General features: G+C 40.8%; 1 protein-coding gene across 10 annotated transcripts in view; it reads left to right on the forward strand.

The window, feature by feature from the left end:
* Nucleotides 1-23,450, forward strand: part of EFCAB2 (EF-hand calcium binding domain 2) — a 195,534-nt gene that overhangs the window by 93,367 nt on the left and 78,717 nt on the right. For 4 of the 10 annotated variants that reach the window (XM_055233583.2, XM_055233578.2, XM_063613561.1 and 1 more), the window contains one exon: nt 6,413-6,485. In XM_055233583.2, the coding sequence (XP_055089558.1) occupies nt 6,413-6,485 (73 nt within the window). Of the gene's footprint in view, nt 1-6,412; nt 6,486-18,751; nt 19,351-19,516; nt 19,616-20,007; nt 20,422-23,450 lie in introns of those variants that run through there. The other 6 variants (XR_010114630.1, XM_063613557.1, XM_063613560.1 and 3 more) reach the window with 5 other exon arrangements.

The following is a 23,450-nucleotide window of genomic DNA, read 5'->3' on the forward strand; positions in this document are numbered from 1 at the left end:
CAAGACCGATAAAAAGTTAATATTAGTAGTTTTCGTGGCTTCTTTTCATCTCTTATATTGTACAGTAAGTCTTCTCTTAACCTTTCAATCAGTTGTTGGAAACTGCGACTTTAAATGAAATGATGTACGGCAAGTCTTTGAATAATGTTGTTACAAAGTTGATGAGAAAAAAAATGGTTTTGTTATACGTCCTTTTGCTTTCAGTTGCAGCTTCCAAGAACCCATCAATGATACTCAGAGAAGACTTGCTGTTCTGGGACCCCAAGGCTTAGTGCAGCCTCTGGGGGAAACTGGAGAGAGGGAAAGCATTGCGCTCATGAGCTGTCTAGGCCTGAGACAGGGACAGCATCCATGTCGTCTGCACCAGGCTCAGCCACAGGGAGACTTAGCACAGCTTCCAGGGCCCCAGAGCTCAATGAAGAGATTAGCTCTCCACAAGAGGAAATAACCTCGTCCAGTGCAGTAGAGCAAAAGAGAAGAAGGTAGATGAGATACAGGTGAGCTAGTGGAGCGGTTTGTAGGTGTACAGCGTGAGTTCTTGAGGAAGCCGTGGTATTGTTCTTTAGGCCACTGTGGCTTCATCAGCAAAAGAATCTTTGCCTTTTTTTCTTACATCATCAGGCCTTTGTGATTCGAGACTAGAGAGAAAGAAGTTGCTGAATGCCTGGAAGATGTCAATCATGTGGGCTTTGTTTTCTGAGTCTACCCGGGCAGGTGAGACCATAGCAGATTTGCTCAGCAGAGAAGAGGATGGTGATGGGCTCCTCAAGGGGATGTGGGAAGAGGGAGAGGGAAATTTCCTATGATAGGGAAGAACTTGCCATTCTCTCACATGTAGCAACTTGCAGGTGGCAGGACCTAGGATGGGGGTGGCTGGAAGAACACTGAGCACGGAGTGCCTGGCCCAGGCCTTCCCACCCCTCAGGAAACCCACCCACCCAGCGAACAATGCCCTCATCAGCCTTCTTCTTTGCACGGGCTCATTCCCCGTAGCATTAAAATATGCTCACATCATTCAGGTCTTCAGGATCAAAAAAGAAAAAACATCCTCTTTAACATCATGTTCCTCTCCAGACACCCCTTCCCTCCCCTTTACTTCTGTTTGTTTTTTGGGGTTTTTGTTTGTTTGTTTTTTGATGTGGGGGTCTGTGTATGTTGCCCAGGCTGGAGTGCCGAGTCAGTGGCTGTTCACATCGCGATCTGTGCTCACTGCAACCTTCGCCCCCACTTCCCCTGGGCTCAAGCAATCCTCACGCCTCAGCCTCATGAGTAGCTGGGACTACAGGCATCCACCACCACGCCTGACTTCTCTCCTTCCCTTCTTAGATCCTCCTTGACCCACTGCAATCTAATTTCTCCTCCACCTTCAACAGAGAGTGCCCTTGTCAAAATCATAGCTGATCTCCTGTTTTACTAACTCCAGTGGATATTTCTCATAATTTACCTCCCTTGACCTCTCAGCAGCATTGGAAAGCCAAGGATGACTTTGTATTTTCTTTTTCTTTAGCCTCCATGCCACGGCCCTCTCCTGGATGTTCACTTCCTTCTCTGGCTCCTCTGCTCCATCTCTCATGCAGGTTCTTCTTTCTTGGATCATTCCTTGAATGTGGGTACTCCTCAGACCTCTTCCTTGTCTTTCCCAGCCAATACATTCTACGTAGAGGAGCTCTTCTGCTCCTGTGGCTTCATGACCAGATCCACGTCTCCAGCCAGATCCTTCTCCTGCACTTCACACTCTTATGAGTATCAAGTCTGTGGTTCGATGTTACCCTACTTGTAAGCTAGTAAGTTAGCTTGTTACTGTTTCATGGATGTTGCCACAAGACTTGAGACTCCTGGGTCAGTGACACAGGACTTCATTCCTCTTGGCACAGCAGGCAACATGAGCATCAGCTTGTGGGTGACAGTTACTCCTGCCCTCACCTTTTCCTGGTGATGGGCCCAGCTGGATGCCTGCACAGGCAATGGGTGGCATTACAGAAAGGGAACAGAGTTTTCTGAACAGAGAATTTCAGGGAACAGAACAGGGGATATCTACTGCTTTTATAGCAAGCAGGAAGCAAGCCTGCTCTTTGGCCTGGAGGGAGACATTACGTCATCTCTCGAGGCTGCTCACTGCGACGTAACCCTGAGAGAAGGCCGGGGTTTTCATGGCATAACCAGCAAGAACAAGCATGTTGGAAATTCACCATGTCCTAGATTGAACTCTTCATCTCCCTCCACCCAAATTTTTTAACTTCCTTTTTAAAAATTTATTTTTTTTTATTTTGCACATTTATTGGTATTTCTTTTAGAGGCAGGATCTCACTCTGCACCCGGGCTGGAGTACAATTGCAGGATCATAGTCCACTGCAGCCGTGAACTCCTCGGCTCAACTGATCCTCCCATCTCTGTCTCCTGAGTAGCTGGGACTACAGGCACATGCCACCACACTCGACTAATTTTTAAATTTTTTTGTAGACATGGCAGTCTTGCTGTGTTGCCCAGGCTGGTCTCGAAATCCTGGCCTCAAGTGATCCTCCCACCCACAGCCTCCCAGAGTGCTGGGATTACAGATGTCAGCCACCGCGACTGGCCTGTTTCTCCTTCCATTTTCTGAACTCAGTGATTGATGCAGTCCTTGATATTGGTAACTCGTTACCAACTGATAAGAAATTCTTAACTCTTTTGACCTTCCTCTCCCTCGTGAAGTCTGATGACTCCTTCTAACTCTCTCTTAGGTTTATTTGCTCTTCTTGCCCCTCACTGCCTATCCCTGGGTCAGACTGCGCTTCTCTTATGTGTTTAAGACAATTATAGCCTTTTATCATCGGGCCAGAATATTCATTTTGTGAAGTTGTAAGTTGTTTGATTAAAAAATGTTTTCAGAGACAGAGTCTTGCTGTGCTGCCCAGGCTGGAGTGCAGTGGCCATTTACAGGTGTGTAATAGCTCACTGCAGCCTTGAACCCCTGGCCTCCAGCCGTCCTCCTGCCCCAACCTCCCTAGTAGCTGGGACTAAGTTACTTAATTTAAAATGTATGTATTCATTTGTTTGTAATTCAAAAGATTCAAAAGGTAGATGCTGAAAAGACTTCCTCCAGCCTTTGCCCCTGCCACCCGCTCTCCTCCAAGGCATTCTCCACCCTCCAGTTAATGTTACCAGCTCCTTGTGTATCCTGTCAATACTGTACCCCAGGTAGACATTTTATACTCAGGTTACTCAAGTACCGTATGTGAGATTGTGACACAAATTTCCATACCTTACATTTACTTAGTACTTTTTTTTTTGAGACAGACTCTCACTCTGTTGCCCAGGCTGGAGTGCAGTGGCACCATCTCGGCTCGCTGCATCCTCTGCCTCCTGGGTTCAAGCGATTCTCCTGCCTCAGCCTCCCGAGTAGCTGGGAGTGCCCCAGAGAGGAACGCGGAGGCTTCTGTTGCTGACACAGCACAGTGTAATTCTCATTTTCTCATTACCTGCTCTCTTCTCACAGTCTGACCCCTGATGGGAGCTCTTCCCTAGAAATCCGTGTCCAGAGCGAGTTTGCATAGTATATGATTTTCCATTTTCTGTTAGCCACGTTTTTTTAGTAAAAAAGAAACAGGTGTTGGAAAAAAAACTTTAGACAAGGCCGGGCGTGGTAGCTCACGCCTGTAATCCCAGCACTTTGGGAGGCTGAGGCGGGTGGATCACGAGGTCAAGAGATCGAGACCATCCTGGCCAACATGGTGAAACCCCATCTCTACTAAAAATACACAAAATTAGCTGGGCGTGGTGGCGTTTGCCTGTAGTCCCAGCTACTCAGGAGGCTGAGGCAGGAGAATTGCTTGAACCTGGGAGGCGGAGGTTGCAGTGAGCCAAGATTGTGCCATTGCACTCCAGTCTGGCGACAGAGCAAGACTCCATCTCAAAAAAAAAAAAAAAAAAAAAAAAAGAAAAAGAAAAACTTTAGACAAATTGAATTTAACAGAATTTAATTGAGCAAAGAACCATCTGAGAATCAGCTCACCCCTCCAAAAAAAGGAAAGTGATGTACGGAAAATGGAAGTGAGGTGCAGAAACAGCTGGCGTAGTTACAGCTCGAAGTTGGCCTCCTTTGAACAAGATTTGAACCATTGGCTGTGACTGGCCGAAACGCTGTGATTGGGGCATGAGTAGGTTATGTCTGTTGTAACATCCAGTTAGGTTGCAGTTCACTATATATGCAGAAACCTCTAGGTCAAGCTTAAAACATGTAAGGAGGCAGCTTTAGGCGAAACTTATAGGTTGGTGCAAAAGTAATTGCAGTTTTTGCCCTTTTAATGGCAAAACCCACAATTTTGCACGAACCTAATAATTTAACACAAGTAAAATTAATTTTAACAATGTATCTTATTTAACCCAGTGTGTCTAAAGTGTTATCATTTCAACATGTAACCAATATTAAAAATTATTAATGAGCTATTTTGCATTTTCTTTTTTCATACTAAGCTTTTGGAATCAGTGTGTATTTTACACTGACAGTACGTTTCCATTTGCAGTAGTCACATTTCAAATGCATAATAGCCAGACGTAGTTGATGGCTGCTGTTTGGTCTAGCATGGGCCTAGAATTTGTCTTTTCCCCATCTTGTCTCCTTCAAAAATCTTTTTTTTTTTTTTTTTTTGCTAATTAAAAAGTCGATATACCATGGCTGTACATATTTGTGAGGTCCATGTGCTATTTTGATACCTGCATACAATGTGTAATGATCAAGTCAGGGCAATTGGGATATCCATCGCCTCAAACGTTTATCTTTGTGTTGGGAACATTATAATTCTTCTCTTCTTGCTATTTTGAAAATAGAATAAATTATTGTTCATTCTAATTTTCCTACTGTACTGTCAAATACTAGAACTTACTCCTTCTGTCTAACTATATTTTTGTTCCTATTAACCCAATTTCTCTTTGTCCTCCTTCTCCTCTTCCCTTCCCAGCCTCTGGGAAGAACCACCATTCTACTCTCTGCCTCCCTGAGACCAACTTATTTAGCTCCAGTAAGTGTGAGAATGTGCGATTGTGTTGCCCTCCTTCAAAACTCTTGCCTGCAATAAGAGTGAGAATGTGCGATTAGCCGTGCCTGGTGGCACGCATCTGTAGTCCCAGCTACTTGGGAGGCTGAGGTGGGAGGATCACCTGAGTTTTGGGAAGTCAAGGCTGCAGTGAGCTGAGATTGCATCACTGCACTCCAGCCTGGGCAACGAAAGTGAGACCCTTTCTTAAAAAAAAAAAAAAAAAAAAAAAAAAAAAAAAAAAAAAATAATAATAATAATAATAATAATAATGTCTTTGCTATATGAAAGAAAAAAACAAGCAAACAGGGGAAAAAGGAAAGATACTTGACACAAGGATAGTACATGTTTTGTTGGCCCTTCATTTATTAAGAAGGAAGATCAGTAAGTGAAAAGAATCCTATATTCCACAGTTACTGACTTTAGGTTTTACTTTTAAGTTGATACTCATTCTGCAACCTCTTTCAGTGACGAAATTTAAAATTCTTATTTAAGATGTTTTCTTTGTAAAATAGGGAGTAAACATAATACCACTAAAATTATCCAGAATGGTAAATAAATTAACTATTCTAGTCAAGTGAATATTTGTGAAATTAAATTAACATTCAAACATTACAACTTTAATTTTGATAATTTTGAATGGAAATATTTCGTAATCAATTACACATCCCCATCTTAATATTCAGACAGTGTTGAATAGCATTTATACTTTTCTTAGGTTATTTGTGGAATTGAACTATGTTATGATGGGGGCAGGGAGAGGTGAATAACTACTATTTATTGAGTAGCTGCTCTGCCGGGAGATGTGCTTTGTATTATGATAGCTCTTCTTATTTAACCCTTAGTGTGTCCCCTGTCCCGGTTCTTAGTGTCTGAAGGAAGTCACTGTGTTTTACCAACCAGGTAGGCTTATGCACACATTGATTAGGTAGGTGACTTCTCCGATCTAGTAAGTCACAGAGCTGGGATTTGAACCCTAGTGGTTTTGCGCTAGAGGCCATGCTTTTAACACTCTGATAATTAATGTCAACTTCACCACAAAACTCTGTGGGAGTCATTATCATCCCCATTTTACAGGTGTGGAAACTGAGGCTCAAAAGAGTTAAGTAACACTTAAAGTCAGTTGGTACATGGCCAACGTTTCTTTTTCTTTCTAGAACTTTTTTATATTGGCCCAGGCAAGGCACTTGCCAGTCAATGAAAGCATTTCTTTCATCTTTCTTTGGTTCACTTATCCTCCTTTTTCTTTCCCCAGAAAACATCTTTTATAATCATGAGGCAATATCGGAGTGATTTGGTTTCCTACATTACAAAATATGCTCTGAGATAATTTGGAGAAAAATGGCCTTTTCAGAGTTTATATTCTAAAACCATTGAAAACTTTTTTTTTTTTTTTCCAGAGAGATTGGAACAATTATCAGGTCATTAGGATGCTGCCCTACTGAAGGAGAGCTGCATGATCTGATTGCAGAGGTGAGTGGGGCGAAAAGGTTTCATTCAGCCGGTTCTCTGTGTGACAGCTACTCCTTGTAATTAAAAACTATCGTTACCTGAAACTAATAAAAATGGCCTAAACTACTGAATGTGCTCAGTGGAAATATTAGGATAACTATTCATATTAGCCAACCAACAAAATCTGAAAGAATTAAGAGCAGATCTTGAAGAAATGACTATGAACAGTAACACAACTGATCAAATAAAGAACCCACTGTAGAAATGATCCTCTCTGTAAAATTAGTTGAAGAGAGGCCAGTTGATGCAAGGGGCTGACCGTGTGCAGAAAGTCTATTGACAGAGACAGTAAGGAATTGTTATTTATTTGGGGAAATAAAACTGTATTTTAGAACAAGTAGTAAACAGAATAAAATATCAGGAATGAACTTTACATTGACCAGAGAGTCTAAGAAGTTTAAAAACGAGTCATGTGTAATAGTGGAGATGAGTCCGTGGAGAGAACGATCCCATAAGGCAGTGGACGAGCAGCCCAAGATGAGAGCGCTTCATGCTCTGTTTGACTTTCCAGAAAGGTCTCTGATCTCATTTCAAATGCAGCATTCGGTTCAGCAACAGAGACTTTAAGGGGAAAAAGCTACCTGGCCCGAAGAATCTTTTCAGAATTGCTTATCTAGGCACAAAGATTTTAGTGGAGTCTGGGGATCGCAAAGGGGATAAGAGAGACAGGTAAGGAAGTGGAATTTTCTCTCTTTATTTTGCACCTAGCACAGCACCTCCTTGTTCAGTATGAAGTTGGAGAGAAGGAATTGTGACTGTGGTGAGTCACTTAACCCCTGTTGAGTATCAGTTTCTCCGTAATAATAACTACTTCCAAGTTTGCTTCAAAGATAAATGAAAGAAGGTACAAGAATGCATGTTTTGAATCCTAAAGCATTATGTAAAGTTAAGGAGGGGAAGATTAGAAAGATGATTCTGCTGCACAGATATTAGCACCTTGGTGACCAAAAAGCAGTAGCAATTTTTTGAAGCATTTGGAAATATTCAGTAAAGGAATCTAAGTTGTAAAAACACATTGTTTTTACCTTTTGGGATTCAATAAAGCAATTTTTACCAAGAGTAAGAGAAAAAGCTTGTTTTTCCTGAATTGATGCTCACATTAAAAAAAGATACTGATTACTGCCTTAAAGTGTTTCTGCACAAAGCTGGAATTAGTGTTAGGGAAAAGCAAGCTGGCACTGTGGAAGAGGTAAGAACTAGAGGACGAATTTACAGCGAAATCATCATCATCACATGCTCAGGATAGTAAGTGGAGCAATAATGACAAATACCTCCGAAGGTCAGAAAAGGAGGATCTCTAGAGTCTAGTCCCTCTATGGTTTGTTTGTATGTTTTAATCTCTATCAGGAGTTAGCAAATCATGGCCTCTGGCCAAATCCTGCCCACCACCTGTGCATGTAAATAAAGTTTCACTGAAACACAGCTAAACTCATTTATTTGTATATTATCTATGGTTGTTTCCTGACTACATGGGCAGAGTTCAGTAGTTGCAACAAAGACCTACAGCTTGGAAAGCTTGAGATATTTATCATCTGGCCTTTGCAGAAAAAGGTTGCCAACTCCTGATCTATGGGTTTCTGTGCCAAAGAAGAACAAATACCACATCTAGTACTAGAAGATCTGAGTTCAAACTCCCCAGCTACCACTTATAGCCATGTGGCCTTCAGTGAGCCACTTAATCCTTCAGAGCTTGGTTTCACATCTGCAAAAGGAGTATAATAATATGAAAATGTTTTTATGAGGATTAAATTTAATAACTGAGGAATCAACTGTTACTTGGTTGGCATGCAGTACATACTTGAGTTTGCTTGCACTGCAGGTGGCTGTCTAGGATAATAATCTCCACTGGTTTGGGCAATTAGCCACAGTGGGTGCTTAGGTCCTAAAGTTTTATTTTATTTTTACCCTTTTTAAGGGACATGACACACCCTTTGAAAATTACACATATTTATAATACTTATGTACCAATAGGGGTCACTGAGCTATTAAGCTCTGTAAATATTTTTCTATATTTGTATACCAACACAATTTACTCTAATTAAATTCTACTGATAAACAGCTTTGGGTATAACTACTTTTAAGAACTTTTCCAAATAAATGGGTGGGAAAAAAGCACATGAAAAAAATCACAAATTTGAATTGATAAATACAAGTATCTATTTGTACATGTTTAAATCCATTTAATAGTGAATACATGTAAACACATTTAGAAAATCAAAGCCCCATAAAAGTCAACATCTAAGGGTAAATGTCATATTGCTAAATGTTCTATAATAGCTTCAGAGATCAAACTAGTTAAATGCATGTGTGTATATGCTTTAAAATTGTTCTATAAGGCTGGGCACAGTGCCTTACGCCTGTAATCCCAGCACTTGGGGAGGCTGAAGCAGGTGGATCACTTGAGGTCAGGAGTTTGAGACCAGCCTGGCCAACATGATGAAATCCTGTCTCTACTAAAAATAGAAAAAATAACTGGGTGTGGTGGTACACACTTGTAATCCCAGCTACTTGGGAGGCTGAGGGAGGAGGATCACTTGAACCTGGGAGGCAGAGGTTGCAATGAGCTGAGATCATACCACTACACTCCAGCCTGGGTGACAGAGCAAGACTCTGTCTCAAACAAACAAACAAACAAAAAATTGTTGTATAAAAAGTTGAAACCTGTGTAAAATTCCCTGGTTGTCATGTCCTTGAACTTTAGTGTAGACACATTCTTTTCTCTTTAATTTTTATAACTTTCAGCCCTTTGCTTCCTGAAGATCAATTTCAAATCTGGTGTTTCTCTTGAAATAGATCATTTAAAAAATCATTTAACTTTGATCCATACAGTTCATATTCTATAAATGGCAACTTCCTGCAAATACTTTCTGCCTTTTGGAATATCACAAAAACTGGCAACTGTGAGAAGGATTAGTGAAAAATCTTACTGACATATAGGCTACCAAATAATCATTCTTTTAATATTGAGTTAGAGCCTTCTAGGATCTTCAGGGTATGGGAGCTGGAAGGAGATAATGGCATTTTCATACAAATGGAAAGGTTATTTAGAGGTCTATGTCTTTTGAAGTTCCAACCTAAGTGGAATTATGGAGAACTTCAACTAATTACAAAGGAAAACTAAAAGATGATTTAAAAGTAAGACCTATGTTGGTCAGATTATTGACTCAGGCTTAGGAACTAAGCACGGATTATGACTTTTTATTGGGGTGACCATCCGCAGCCTCCACTTCCCCATCCTTGCCCTTTTTTGGTTGTAGATGTTAGGCAGCACCTTTGTTGGCTGCCCATCTGTTTTGCTCCTGAGCATGCTATGTTCTATTAACCATCTCCACCTTTCCCCTTAACTCCCTCTTCAATCTGTCTGCTCATTATATGAGGCCTCTTAACTTCTGTGCTCAAACAACTCTGCTTGGCCTCTGTTACCTGGGTATAGGAGAGCTGGCTAGCAAATCATTCCATGGGTTTAACAAACCCAGGTCTACAATTAGCTAATCTAGTCAACCCTGGCTTGCAGAAGACACCATCACAGAACTTAGTGACACTAGTGCCTTTCTCACCAGCCTGATGCCCTTGGTGAGCAGTGCATCTGAGCCCTCCCATGGAACAGAATCCTCCAGTGAGTCTTCTGACTCATTAGATACCCATTCTGCCCTCCCACTTCCATCAGCTTGGTTTGCCACTTCACTCAGGGTTTGGTGTCACTTGTTCCAGGTGTCACCCTCGCAGCAAGTGTGCCCCATCTCCTAGGGTCCTCGCCAGAGTGTTAACTCTGTGTCCTGAGAAAGTGCCTGAAGTCGATGAATTCTTGCTCATCCAGTTTTATATTCCAGGCCTCTTGGTCAAGCACTCTCATCCAATCTCAGGGGTACTCCCCTAGCTCCTAGTTCAGGAGCCAATTCCTCTCTAATTCCTTTTGCGATTTTGGTGTATAGTCTTTTTCTTTCCTTATTAGGCCCAGCACTTCCTCAGCCAGATTATGCTGGGATTTAACACTTCATTATTGCCTGGAGCAGCCCATTGGATGGATGGCCTTGGCTCAAATATGATGGCTAGGATCATCATTCAATTACATTTCCTGCAACTGTAGATTTAAGAGGTGCATTTCACTGGGAGGCTGAGGTGAGAGGATTGCTTGAGCTCAGGAATGAGGCACAACCGTGACCCACTGCTCTGCAGCCTGGGTAACAGAGCTAGATCTCAACTCTTTTTTTTGAGATGGAGTCTCACTCTGTCACCCGGGCTGGAGTGCAGTGGCACGATCTCGGCCCACTGCAACCTCTGCCTCCTGGCTTCAAGTGATTCTCCTGCCTCAGCCTCCCGAGTAGCTGGGGCTACAGGCATGCACCACCACACCCGGCTAATTTTTGTATTTTTAGTAGAGACAGGGTTTCACCATGTCGGCCAGGCTGGTCTTGAATTCCTGACCTCAGGTGATCCGCCCACCTTGGCCTCCCAGAGTGCTGGGATTACAGGCGTGACCAACTGTGCCCGGCCCAGATTTCAACTTCTTTTTTAAAAAAAAAAAAGAGAAAGAAAATTGAATTTTCATGGCTGCCATAGTTGTCGTCTGGAAGAGCTGTAATGCGAATCAGGTGTTCAGTGTCCAGTAGAATATGACCAAAAGGAGTTGGCTGCTCTATATATTTTATTTCTAAACTCACTAGGGCCTACCCCTGGCTTTCAGGATTAGATCAAAGCATAAAACTACTTAGAAATGAAATGAAGGTCCTCATCAGATCCAAGGAGTGGGGCAAGAGTGAGCAGAAACTTGACCAGCACATGGTAAAGATAGGTCAGTGATAGATAAGAACTGGGCCAGGCTTATCCTGGAATTCTGTTCTTGGATCAGAAGAGGATACCATGGCAGGGAGACCATGGTAATGACAGTCCTTAACAAAACTGTCCCTTTTCGTGTGATGGTTGACCTCGACACTGTGCACAGCCATCGTTCTGGGATCTTTGTGATATTCCCGGGAGTCACTGTTTTCCTTCTGGGTTGGACTTCTTTCTATCCCAAGTTTTCCTCTTTCTAATTCCTCTAGCATTTTAACACATTATTTGATAGCTTCTTGGGAAAGAGTGCCTTGGGGGTAAAATTTTTGAGATTTGTATGTTTGAAAGTGATTATGCTAATCTTTGGCTGGATATAGAATTCTACATTCGGTGGATTTTTCTTCATTAAATGGATTTGGATTTTCCAGGTCTTCAGTAAGAGTTCTGAAGGCACTCCTCATCTTCATGTTCCTGGTAATGCTATTGAGACAGTGCAAATCCATTCTAGTTCCCAATCCTTTGTATATAACCATTAATTTTTTTTTTTTCCTGAAACCCTGGACTGTCTGTTTTCCCCAGAGTTTGAAATTTCACAATGATTTACGTTGGTGTAAACACATATCTAATGTGTTAGGTACCTGGTGAGCCTTTTCAAACTAGTGACTTGTATCTTTTGGTTCCAGGAAATTTTCTTGCAATTGTTTTGTTTTCTTTTTTCTCTCTTTTGGAACTCCTATTATTCATTTTTGTGTTTCTGGACTAGTCTTTAATATTCTTCTTCTTTTTTTTTTTTTTTTTTGTATTTTTAGTAGAGACAGGGTTTTTACCATGTTGCCAGGCTGGTCTTGAACACCTGACCTCAAGTGATCTGCCTGCCTTGGCCTCCCAAAATGCTGGGATTACAGGCGCATGCCGTCATGCCCGGCTAATTTTTGTATTTTCAGTAGAGATGGCGTTTCACCATGTTGGCCAGGCTGGTCTCGAACGCCTGATCTCAAGTGATCCGCCTGCCTTGGCCTCCTAAAGTGCTGGGATTATAGGTATGAACCACCGCGCCCAGCCTAATATTCTTATTTTTCACTTATTTTCCATCTCTGTCTCTTTGTTCTCTCTGGTAGATTTCTTGAACTTTCTGTTGCAATATTTTTATTGAGTTTTTCATTTCTGTTGTGTTTTAAATTTCCAGTAGCTTGTTTTTGTTCTTTGAATGTTCTTTTCTAAATAGCATCCTGTTCTTGTTTCAGATCTCTGAAGATAATAGTGGTAGTTTATTTGAAGTTTTCTTCTCTTTGCATAATCTGTTCTCTCCAGGTTGATATCTGTGTCTGTTCTGGTCTTTGTTTTTTTATTTTTTTATTTTTTTATTTTTTGTTTTTATTTTTTATTTTTTTTGAGATGGAGTCTTGCTCTGTCACCCAGGCTGGAGTGCAGTGGCGCAATCTCGGCTCACTGCAAGCTCCGCCTCCCAGGTTCACGCCATTCTCCTGCCTCAGCCTCTCCGAGTAGTTGGGACTACAGGTGCCCACCACCACGCCCGGCTAATTTTTTTTTGTATTTTTAGTAGAGACGGGGTTTCACCGTGGTCTCGATCTCCTGACCTCGTGATCCGCCCGCCTCTGCCTCCCAAAGTGCTGGGATTACAAGCGTGAGCCACCGCGCCCGGCTGGTCTTTGTTTTTTTAGTAGCTTTCCTCCGTGTCTGATAAACCTTGGCTGTCAGTTCATAACAAACACGTGCATGGAACTTGTCAATTTTAAACTTCATCACTGGGTAATCTGGGAATTACCCGCATCGGAGTGTTGGGGATTTTTCTCTCATGCAGGCTTGATTCTTCGGAATAGATTCTTCAGTCTTCTGCTTGGGAGGCAAAAGCATCTAGCTGCCAGTTCAGACACCTTCTGTTTACACTCTTTAGAAGGTAAATCTCTAAACTCCTGTGGGGATGGGGGGAGGCAGTCACTTAGTGGGGAAAACTGAGAGGGAATTCACAGCTTTTCAAACATATTTTACCCTAGTTCCCCTAATTTTAGTTCCTGCTCCCTCACCCTCATTTCCAGAAGTAACCAATGCTTTTTGAGGATTCTTGACTCACTACTGTCTTGGGTTCAGTTTTCTAGATCTACTAGATTATTGTCACTCATCCATCTACTTCGCAGCTTCCAAAATTCTATTCCCATTGTATTTTTTCCTATTCTTCCTAAGTAGGTGTATGATTGTTTTAACAAATATTTATTTACTGCCATTTTAATAAGGTTTGAGAAAGAGTAAAGTTAGATGCAGATATGCAGTTTGCCTCCTTAACCCAGAAATTTCATTGATATTTGATTAATCAGAAAATAGCAACAGTGCTCCTGAGAAAAGTATTAATAATATAAATCTAAATGAGATATTGTAATAATCTTTAGAAAGAGAGCATTACTAAGTGTTGGAACTAAACCACTGATAATTATAGCATATAAGATGTAATACAAACATTGGAGTGAAGTAAGTATGCATGTTTAAATATTAAGGGTAACTACAAAAGAGTATAAACTGAATGCATAACTTCCAAATTGATATAGAGCATAAAAGAATTAGAGGACATTCCGTCAGTCCAAAAAGACAAAAAAGAAGCATAGAATAATCAGAGTATCTAGAAAACACAAGATAATGGTACTTATAATCATAATAGGCCAGGCGTGGTGGCTCACACCTGTAATCCCAGCACTTTGGGAGGCCGAGGTGGGCGGATAATGAGGTCAGGAGATCGAGACCATCCTGGCTAACACGGTGAAACCCCATCTCTACTAAAAATAGAAAAAAATTAGCCAGGCGTGGTGATGGGCGCCTGTAGTCCCAGCTACTCAGGAGGCTGAGGCAGGAGAATGGCGTGAACCCAGGAGGCGGAGCTTGTAGTGAGCCGAGATTGTGCCATTGCACTCCAGCCTGGGCGACGGAGTGAGACTCCATCTCAAAAAAAAAAAAAAAAAAAAAAAATCATAATAAATGCAACTGGACTAAACTCACCAGTGACAAGAAATTGAAACTGGACTTCTGGAAAAAATCCAGTATTATAATACATCAACACATTTCTGCCATCTCTACCTTCACATTATAAATTTAACTCTTTCTCATCATTTCCACATCCATCACCTTAGTCCAAGCCTTTTCATTTCTCCATGAATGACTGCAATGGCATTTATTTACTTATTTACTTATTTTTCAGACAGAGTCTCACTTTGTCGCCCAGGTGGGAGTGCAGTGGCACAATCTCAGCTCACTGCAACCTCCACCTCCCAGTTTCAAGTAATTCTCTTGCCTCAGCCACCCGAGTAGCTAGGATTACAGGTGCCCACCAACCTGACCACGCCTGGCCCAATACATGCATTTTTAAATATTTGAGATGGTATTCAGTCCCTACTCATTTCGCTAAGCGAGGAAACCCATAAATAAATGTTAGAGTTTTCTTTATATCTGTGGTCAGTGGTTTAATGTTACATTTATAGTGTTGAGACAACTGTGATGTCAAAGTGTGATAGATACTCGCTAGTAACCACTTAAAATAATGTAATGACACTACTGAATCATTTCCTACACTTTTCATCTTGGATAGAAAGTATCATACTACTCCAGGCACACCACAAGCCCCAGAGGCCCCAAATCTCCACCTTTCATTATTCTTAATTGGTTAAGTATCCTTGGATTTTTTTCTTTGAAACTTCAGAATTGGCTTTTGAGTTAGTAGAACAAGATCCATGTAATCTACACCCTGGTGAAGTGGGAATTTCTATCAGCCTGTACCTGGACTTTATCATTGAGCTTCTGGAAGAGCCCTGGGACTTTACATCATTTGGAATTTGACTGTATCAAGTTTCTCAGAGAATGAGAAAGGGTGGGAGTAATTATGTTCTTATTTTGAAGTAGTTGGTGATATGAAATGTTTTATCTGTTATTGTTCCTACACATCCTGCCTTTGGGAGATAGGGGAGAATGGAATTGATCTGCTCTAATTTTTGTTTATGTTAGATGCTGGAATTTAATTATAGAGCTGATGGTACTTTGCAGATTAGTTAGTAATGGCTGCCATCCAGCCATTACTTCTGAGTAGAATCAGGTAAATTTGGGGCAATAAGGAGAATATATTGTAAAAAGTGTATACTGAGAGTGTTGCTTATTTGTAATTGGTAGGAAAACATTAAACGATGCTAAAGCTGTGATCAGCAGCAGGAAAACGTGACCCAGGGAAATCTGCAAAAGTGGTTTTCCCTTTATTAGAGAAATAAAATGTATTTTTATATCGAACAGAAACAATCACAGCAATAGACTAATAAATATGGTTTTATTCCAGATTTCTTTTGTATAGGTAATATCCAGATTACAAAAAATTTTAAATAAATAGGAATTTCCTTTCCAACAATGCCATCACCTTAATATAATCATTGTTAATATTTTGGTACACTTCCTTACATATTATTTTTCTGTGTAGGTTTTTAACTGGACTGTAATTTTTTGTTGCTATCGTATTCTGTTTTTTAGAGACTGGGTCTCACTCTCTTACCCAGGCTGGAGTACTATGGCACGATCATAGCTCACTGCAGCCTTGAACTCCTGGACTAAAGTGATCCTCCCATCTCAGCCTTCCAAATAGCTGGGACTACAGGTATATGCTACCACTCCCAGCTAATTTTTTTTTTTTTTTTAGAGACGGGGCCTTGAAATGTTGCCTAGGCTGGCCTTGAACTCCTAGCCTCAAGTGATCCTCCCACCTCAGCCTCCCAAAGTGCAGGGATTACAGGTGTGAGCATGTGAGCCACCATACCTGGCAGAACTATAATCTTATAGTATAATTCAGTAGGTAAAATTCTGAATCTTGCTTTTTTCCACCTAATTATATCACAAATTATATCTCCATGTTATTACAAAGTTTTCATTATAAAAATGCATGCTGATTAAATTGCACGAGAAAAAAAGAAGGGAATGATCTCTCTTCTATACATCACTCAGACACAACCAGAATATTTTACCTTTTTCACTCACTATTACATCAAAATGATTTTTCCCTTCTGTTATCTAGTTTTTAGAAACCAACACTTCAAGAAAGAAATCCTGTTCTACTCTAACATGGATGAAACTTAAGGATATTATGCTAAGTAAAACAAACTACAGTTGACCCTTAAACAACATGGGGGTTCAAGGCACCGACCCCCGTGCAGTTGAAAATCCAAGTATAATTTTGCCTCCCCCAAAACTTAAACCAATAGCCTACCATTGCTGGAAGCTGTATCAATAACATACACAATCAATTAACAAAGACTTTGTATGTTATATGTATGATTTACCGAATTCATATAATAAAGTAAGCCAGAGTAAAGAAAATACTATTAAGAAAATCATAAGGAAGAGAAAATATATTTACTATCCTACAAGTGGAAGTGGGTCATCATGAAGGTCTCGTCTTCATTGTCTTCACCCTGAGTAGGCTGAGGAGGAGGAGAGGAGGGGTTTGGTCTTGCTGTCCCAGAGTAACAGAGGCAGAAGAAAATCCATGGAGAAGTGGACCCATGGATTTCAAACCCATGTTTGAGGGTCACCTTAGTTATAAATATTAATGCACAAATACTGCATGTGAGGTATCTAAAATAGCCCAGTTCCTAGAAACAGAAAATAGAGCGGTAGTGGCCAGGGAATGGCAGAGGGGAAAAGGGGAGCTGCTGTTCAATGAGTATAGAGTTTCAGTTCTGCAAGATGAAAACGTTCTAGAGATGTTACACAACAATGTACATGTAGTTAACACTGCTGTACTGTACATTAAAAATGGTTAAGATGGGCTGGGCATGGTGGTGCACCCCAATAGTTTCAGCTACTCGGGAGGCTGAGGCTTGAGGATTGCTTGAAGCCAGGAGTTCAGGACCAGCCTGGGCAACATTGTGAGACCCTGTCTCTACAAAAAAATTTTTAAAGATTAGCCGGGCCTGGTGGTGTGTGCCTATGGTCCCAGCTACTTGGGAAGCTGAGACAGGAGGATCACTTTTGCCCAGGAGTTTAAGGCTGTAGTGAGCTATCAGGGCACCACTGCACTCCAGCCTGGGCAACAGGGTAAGACCCTGTCTCTAAATAAAAAATAAACCAATAGAGTATACAGAAGGATATGCATAGGTTAGATGCAAATAGTGTGCCATTTTATATAAGGAAGTTGAGTATTTGCAGATTTTGGTATCCATGAGGAGTCCGGGAGCCAATCCACCATGGATACAGAGGGACACCTATATTAATATCATTAATATTTTCCATGCCAATATTCTACTGTAATAGGAATGCAATTGCTTCCCAATATTTAATTATATGGCAATAACCATATTAATAAATAGAAACATAATATTCCATTAAATGAATATCCCATATTACATATCCATTCATCTATTGGTAAGGGTTGCTAACAATTTTTAATGTCATGGATACTGCATGCTAAACATTATTTGAATAAATTATAGGCCCTTTTCAGATGTCAGAGGGCCTTGTGAAGCAAGCCAAGGCAGTGATGGGTTACTGAAGGGTTTTAAATGAGAATAACATGACGAGATTTGCATTTTATTTTATTTTAATTCATATTTGTTTTTATTGAAGGAGATTGTACTTTAGACAAACCAGTCTGATGGTAGTAAGAAGTTAGATTGGAATAATTTATAGTCATCCTTTCCCTGGGTCATATCTGACAGCTAGGAGCCCTTTGTACATTTGGGTAATTTTTTCCTAAGTGGTTTTATTTATCCCTTTTATTCAGTAAAACTTAATTGCCATGTTTCTATTATGCTGTGGTCAGAATGTATGTGCCCCTTCAAAATTCATATGTTGGAGCTTAAACCCCAAAGAGATAGTATTAAGAGGTGGAGCCTTCAGGGGGCAATTAAGTTGAGAGAGTAGATCCCTCATGAACGGGATTAGCAATGTTATAAAAGGGCTGGAGAGAATTAGCTAGGCCCCGTTTTGCCCTTGCATCCCTTCTGCCATGTTAGGACACAGTGCTTATCCCCTCTGGAGGCCACAGCATTCAAGGCCCCATCTTGGAAGCAGAGAGCAGGCCTTCACCAGACGCCAAGGCTGCTGGTACCCTGATCTGGGACTTCCCAACCTCCATAACTGCAAGCTGTTATGTGTGCTGTTTATACATTACCCAGTCTAAGGTACTTCGTCATAGCAGCACAATTGGACTAAGACCGAAATTGATCTTCGTGGGACTGTTGCTATAACAAATACCTGAAAATGTGGAAGTGGATTTGGAACTGGATAATGGGTCAAGGCTGGAAGACTTTGAGATGTATGCTAGAAAAGCCTGGATTGCTGTGAACAGAGCACTAATGGTGATTCTGATGAGGGCTCAGGGGAGAGATCTGTAGAGAGAGCCTAAATCTTCTTAGAGATTATCTATGTAGACAAGAACAGAATGTTGGTAGAAATATGGATGGTAAAGGCAATTCTGTTGAGGTCACAGACATAAATGAGGGATGAGGTATGGGAATCTGGAGGAAAGGACGTCGTTGCTATAACATGGCAAGGAACTTGTCTGAATTGTGTCTGTGTCCGTGCTTTATGGAAGGCAGAACTTAGAAATAATGAACTTTGGATATTGAAATTGGCAGAGTTTCTGAAAGTGGTAAGTTCCTGGCATTGTCACTTTTACACATTGCTAATAGCAGTAAAAAATGGTGGTATTCATACTGCCTTCCTGGACGGCGTTTTAGCAATACTTAACAACAAGCTAAAAAAATGTACAAGCTCATTGATCAGTTTCTGGAGGAGATACTGTATTGAGAACAAACAGAAAGATTTTACTTCAAAGATGTTAGTCACACAGTTGTTTGTAACAACAACTGGAAACAACCTGAGTGTCCATTAACACAAAAATGGTTTAACAAATCTTGGTCAGTCTGTGGAGTGGAATGCTGTGCAGTCATTACAAGTATGTCATAAAAGACTGATGTCACCACACACCTATGAGAGTGGATAAAATCCAAAGCACCGACAACAACAAATGCTGACAAGAAGGTGGAGCAGCAGGAACTCTCCTTCACCGTTGGTGAGGACAGTGCGGCACTGTCTTACAAAACTAAACATCCTCTTACCACATGACCCAGCAGTCACTCTCCTTCACCGTTGGTGAGGACAGTGCAGCACTGTCTTACAGAACTAAACATCCTCTTACCACATGACCCAGCAGTCACTCTCCTTTTATTTATGCAAAGGAATTGAAAATTTTTGGCCACACAAAAACCTGCACACAGATGCTTGTAGCAGCTTCATTCATAATTGGCAAAACTTGGAAACAACCAAGATGTCCTTTGGTAGGTGAATGGATAAATAAACTGTGGTACATCCAGACAATGGAATGTTATTCAGCACTAAAATGAGTTATCAAGGCATGAAAATACATCAAAGAAACCTTTTTTCTTTTTTTTTTTTTTTGAAATAGGGTCTCACTCTGTCACCCAGGCTGGAGTGCCAGTTCTCCCACCTCAGTTTCCCATGCAGCTGGGGTTACAGGCACATGCCATGCCCAGCTAATTTTTAAAATTTTTTGTAGAGATGGGGTTTTGCCGTGTTGCCCAAGCTGATCTCAAACTCTTGGCCTCAAGTGATCCACCCACCTTGGCCTCCCAAAGTGTTGGGATTACAGGCATGAGCCACCACGCCTGGCCTCAGAGGAGTTTGAGGGCAGTGAAACTACTCTGTGTGATACTATCATGGTGGAGACTTGCTGTTATGCATTTGTCCAAACCCATTGAACGTACAACACCAAGAGCAATATAGTTTGAATATTTGCCCCTGCCCAAATCTCCTGTTAAAATGTAATCCTCGGTGTCAGAGATGGGACCTGGTGGGAGGTGTTTGAATCATGGGGGAAGATCCCTCAGGCATGGCTTGGGCCATCCCCTTGGTGATAAATGACTTCACACAAGCTGTGAGTTCACACAAGCTCTGGTCATTTAAAACTGCGTGGCTCCTCCCTCCGCACTCTCTCTCTATCCTGTTCTGGCCATGTGATGTGTCTGTTGCCCCTTCACCTTCCACCATGATTGGAAGCTCCTTGAGGCCTCCCAAGAAACCAACCAGATGTCAGCACCATGCTTCTTGTACAGCCTGCAGAACTGTGAGCCAATTCAACCTCTTTTCTTTATAAATTACCCAGTATCAAGTGTTTATAGCAATACAAGAACAATACAAGAATTAAGCCTAATGAAAACTATGAACTTTGGGTAATAAAGAGGTATCAATGTAGCTTTATTAATTTTTTTTTTTTTTTGAGACAGAGTCTCACTCTGTCGCCCAGGCTGGAGTGCAGTGGCATGATCTTGGTTCATTGTAACCTCTGCCTCCCAGGTTCAAGCATTTCTCCTGCCTCAGCCTCCCAAGTAGCTGGGACTACAGGCATGCACCACCACACCCAGCTAATTTTTGTAATTTTAGTAGAAGTGTGGTTTCACTATGTTGGCCAGGCTGGTCTTAAACTCCTGGCCTCAGGTGATCTGGCCACCTCGGCCTCCCAAAGTGCTGGGATTACAGGCATGAGCTACTATGCCCGGCCAGCTTCATTAATTTTTAACACATATACCACTCTCATGGGGATGCTGATTGTAGGGGAGGCTGGGGATGGGGAGAGCAATCCGGGGGAGGGGGCGTGGTATATGGGAACTGTCTGGACATTCCACTTAATTTTGCTGTGAACCTAAAACTACTCTTAACAAACTCAAGTATATTAATTAAAAAAAAAAAAGACTAATGACTTGATAATATGTTCACAGTGTGTTAAGTAAAAAAAAAAAAAAAGACGCTAGAATTCTATTTCTTGCTAAAATATATATATATACATGTATATATAATACATACACAAATATAATATGTGGATATAGCATTGTATTAATAAATATAAAACTAAAACAAAACTCTCCAGCAGTGTATATACAGAAGTGATCTGTAGATGACAGGATCAAATCCCAGGGTGATTTGTATTCTTTGTGCTCATCTCTATTTCTCACTGTTCCACAAAGAACGTGTATTATCTCTGTAACAAGAAAAAGAAGAAAAGAAAACTGCATTATATCATTCAAAAAGTTGTCTAGTGGTCACAAAGACACTATTGAAGATGCATGTTGAAAGTTTGAATAAAGTTGCTTTTTAAAATGTGAAAGTAAAGAGCGATATTTTTAAATTAACGTTGTTACATACATGATCTTAAATATATCTGTGGACGTAGTAAAGTTTATATATTTAACTTGACCAAAACTCCTTTGGGGGATTTTCTTATTGGGGAAAGGAGGGTCACTTTTTGTTCATCACTATATTCAGATATTTATTGTGTTAACCACTGCTCCTTTGCTTAAATTAATCGCAACCCAGAATAAAGCTTTTCCTCCAATCATATCGCAACACAACTTTAAATCATTGTTTTTGGTCTGAGTGGGGTTGAAGAGTACCTTAGTGAGATGATTCCTCCAACACTTGCTGCCTCGATCAAATACAAGAAAACTCTACTTGGCGTGGGGAACGGCACTCACACTTAAGTAGAGAAACTGGAGCTGGAGAGGATGAAAAAATTAGTGTAGCTGGCACCCCTGAAGCCCCACCCTCAGAGGATTAAAACAGGGAAATTAATGGCCTGATGCAACAGTGATAAAATGGCACTGCTGCAACCTTTCCCCCATCTTTTCAAATTGGAGAAACTCTCAGTTGGAAGGGACCTCACTAAGTAGCGGGTTTAGCCACCTGTTGATTCTTAGACTCTCTGGTGATTCATCTATTTTTAACACTTGCACTTAAATCGGAAAGGAATTTATAAACCAGAAGACTCATGTAGCCTCATGGTTGCACAACAGCCTCTGGAATCTTTAGAATAAATACTTTTTCTAAAGTAAGTGGCTTTAAAATTTTTTCTTTGTAAAGACAACGTTTTTGGTAAATGCCAATTAATTTTTGTGATTTTATTCTATTCAAGGGACAGAAACATTTTCTTTTTTTTTTTTTTTTTGAGACAGAATCTCGCTCTGTCGCCCAGGCTGGAGTGCAGTGGCGCAATCTCGGCTCACTGCAAGCTCCGCCTCCCGGGTTCACGCCATTCTCCTGCCTCAGCCTCTCCGAGTAGCTGGGACTACAGGCGCCCGCCACCATGCCCGGCTAATTTTTTTGTATTTTTAGTAGAGTCGGGGTTTCACCGTGGTCTCGATCTCCTGACCTCGTGATCCGCCCGCCTCGGCCTCCCAAAGTGCTGGGATTACAAGCGTGAGCCACCGCGCCTGGCCAACATTTTCTAAATTGTGTTTATGTTTCGGTTTTGAAACATAGTTTATGTCAAAATTTGTATATATACTAATTAGAGCCTAATGTGGACTATCTCGTGGCTTTTATATTTTTTACTACAAACCATTTTTAAAAATTCGCATGTATATCTGATTTGGTGACCTGGAACTAGTTGAAATGCAGATGCTTTATAAACCATCTTAACTACTGACATTATTTTTGTGAAGCATGAAATGGTTCAGTTTATTGACTGATTGTTATGTCACTGGGGAGAAATGAATTTTCACGGTGTGTTTTATTGTGCCTATTTAGTGGGTTCAGCATTAAAATAAATAATGCTGTTATGAGAAAAGAGATGGCCTGATGATTTCTCGATGGAAATGGAAGTTAAGAACTCCAGGCTGTGTGGTTAAATCAAGAGAAACTTAAGTGTTTCCCTAGTGTATTCATATGATTCACTCTTTTTTATTAACTAAGTTTTCAAGTAGTCTATCAAGCCTGTTTATTATCTCTCTTAGAAACTTTTCTTTTCAATGAATTACTGCTTTTGTTATAATCAATTTTTTTACAACATGCTTTTTGATATCAAATAATTTCTACTTATTTCATCATTCATCTTTGTTGCTTTAGTTTTATGTTCCATTATCTAAATTATCTCAGTTCTTTAATAAATAAGTGCAAAAGTGAAAAAAAAAAAAAAAAAAAAAAAAAAGAACTCCAGGCTGTGATCCCATCAAAACACCTGACTGACTCTGACGCCCTCAGATAGGCACTTAACCTCTCTGTGCCTGTATTTCCTCAAATCCAAAATGGATTAAGAAAATTGATTTAGACCAAAGTAGAGTGAGAAGCACAGTATTTGCCACATGCTTTGAGGCTGAGATA

The sequence above is a fragment of the Symphalangus syndactylus genome, chromosome 19, assembly GCF_028878055.3.
Source record: "Symphalangus syndactylus isolate Jambi chromosome 19, NHGRI_mSymSyn1-v2.1_pri, whole genome shotgun sequence".
NCBI lineage: Eukaryota > Metazoa > Chordata > Mammalia > Primates > Hylobatidae > Symphalangus > Symphalangus syndactylus.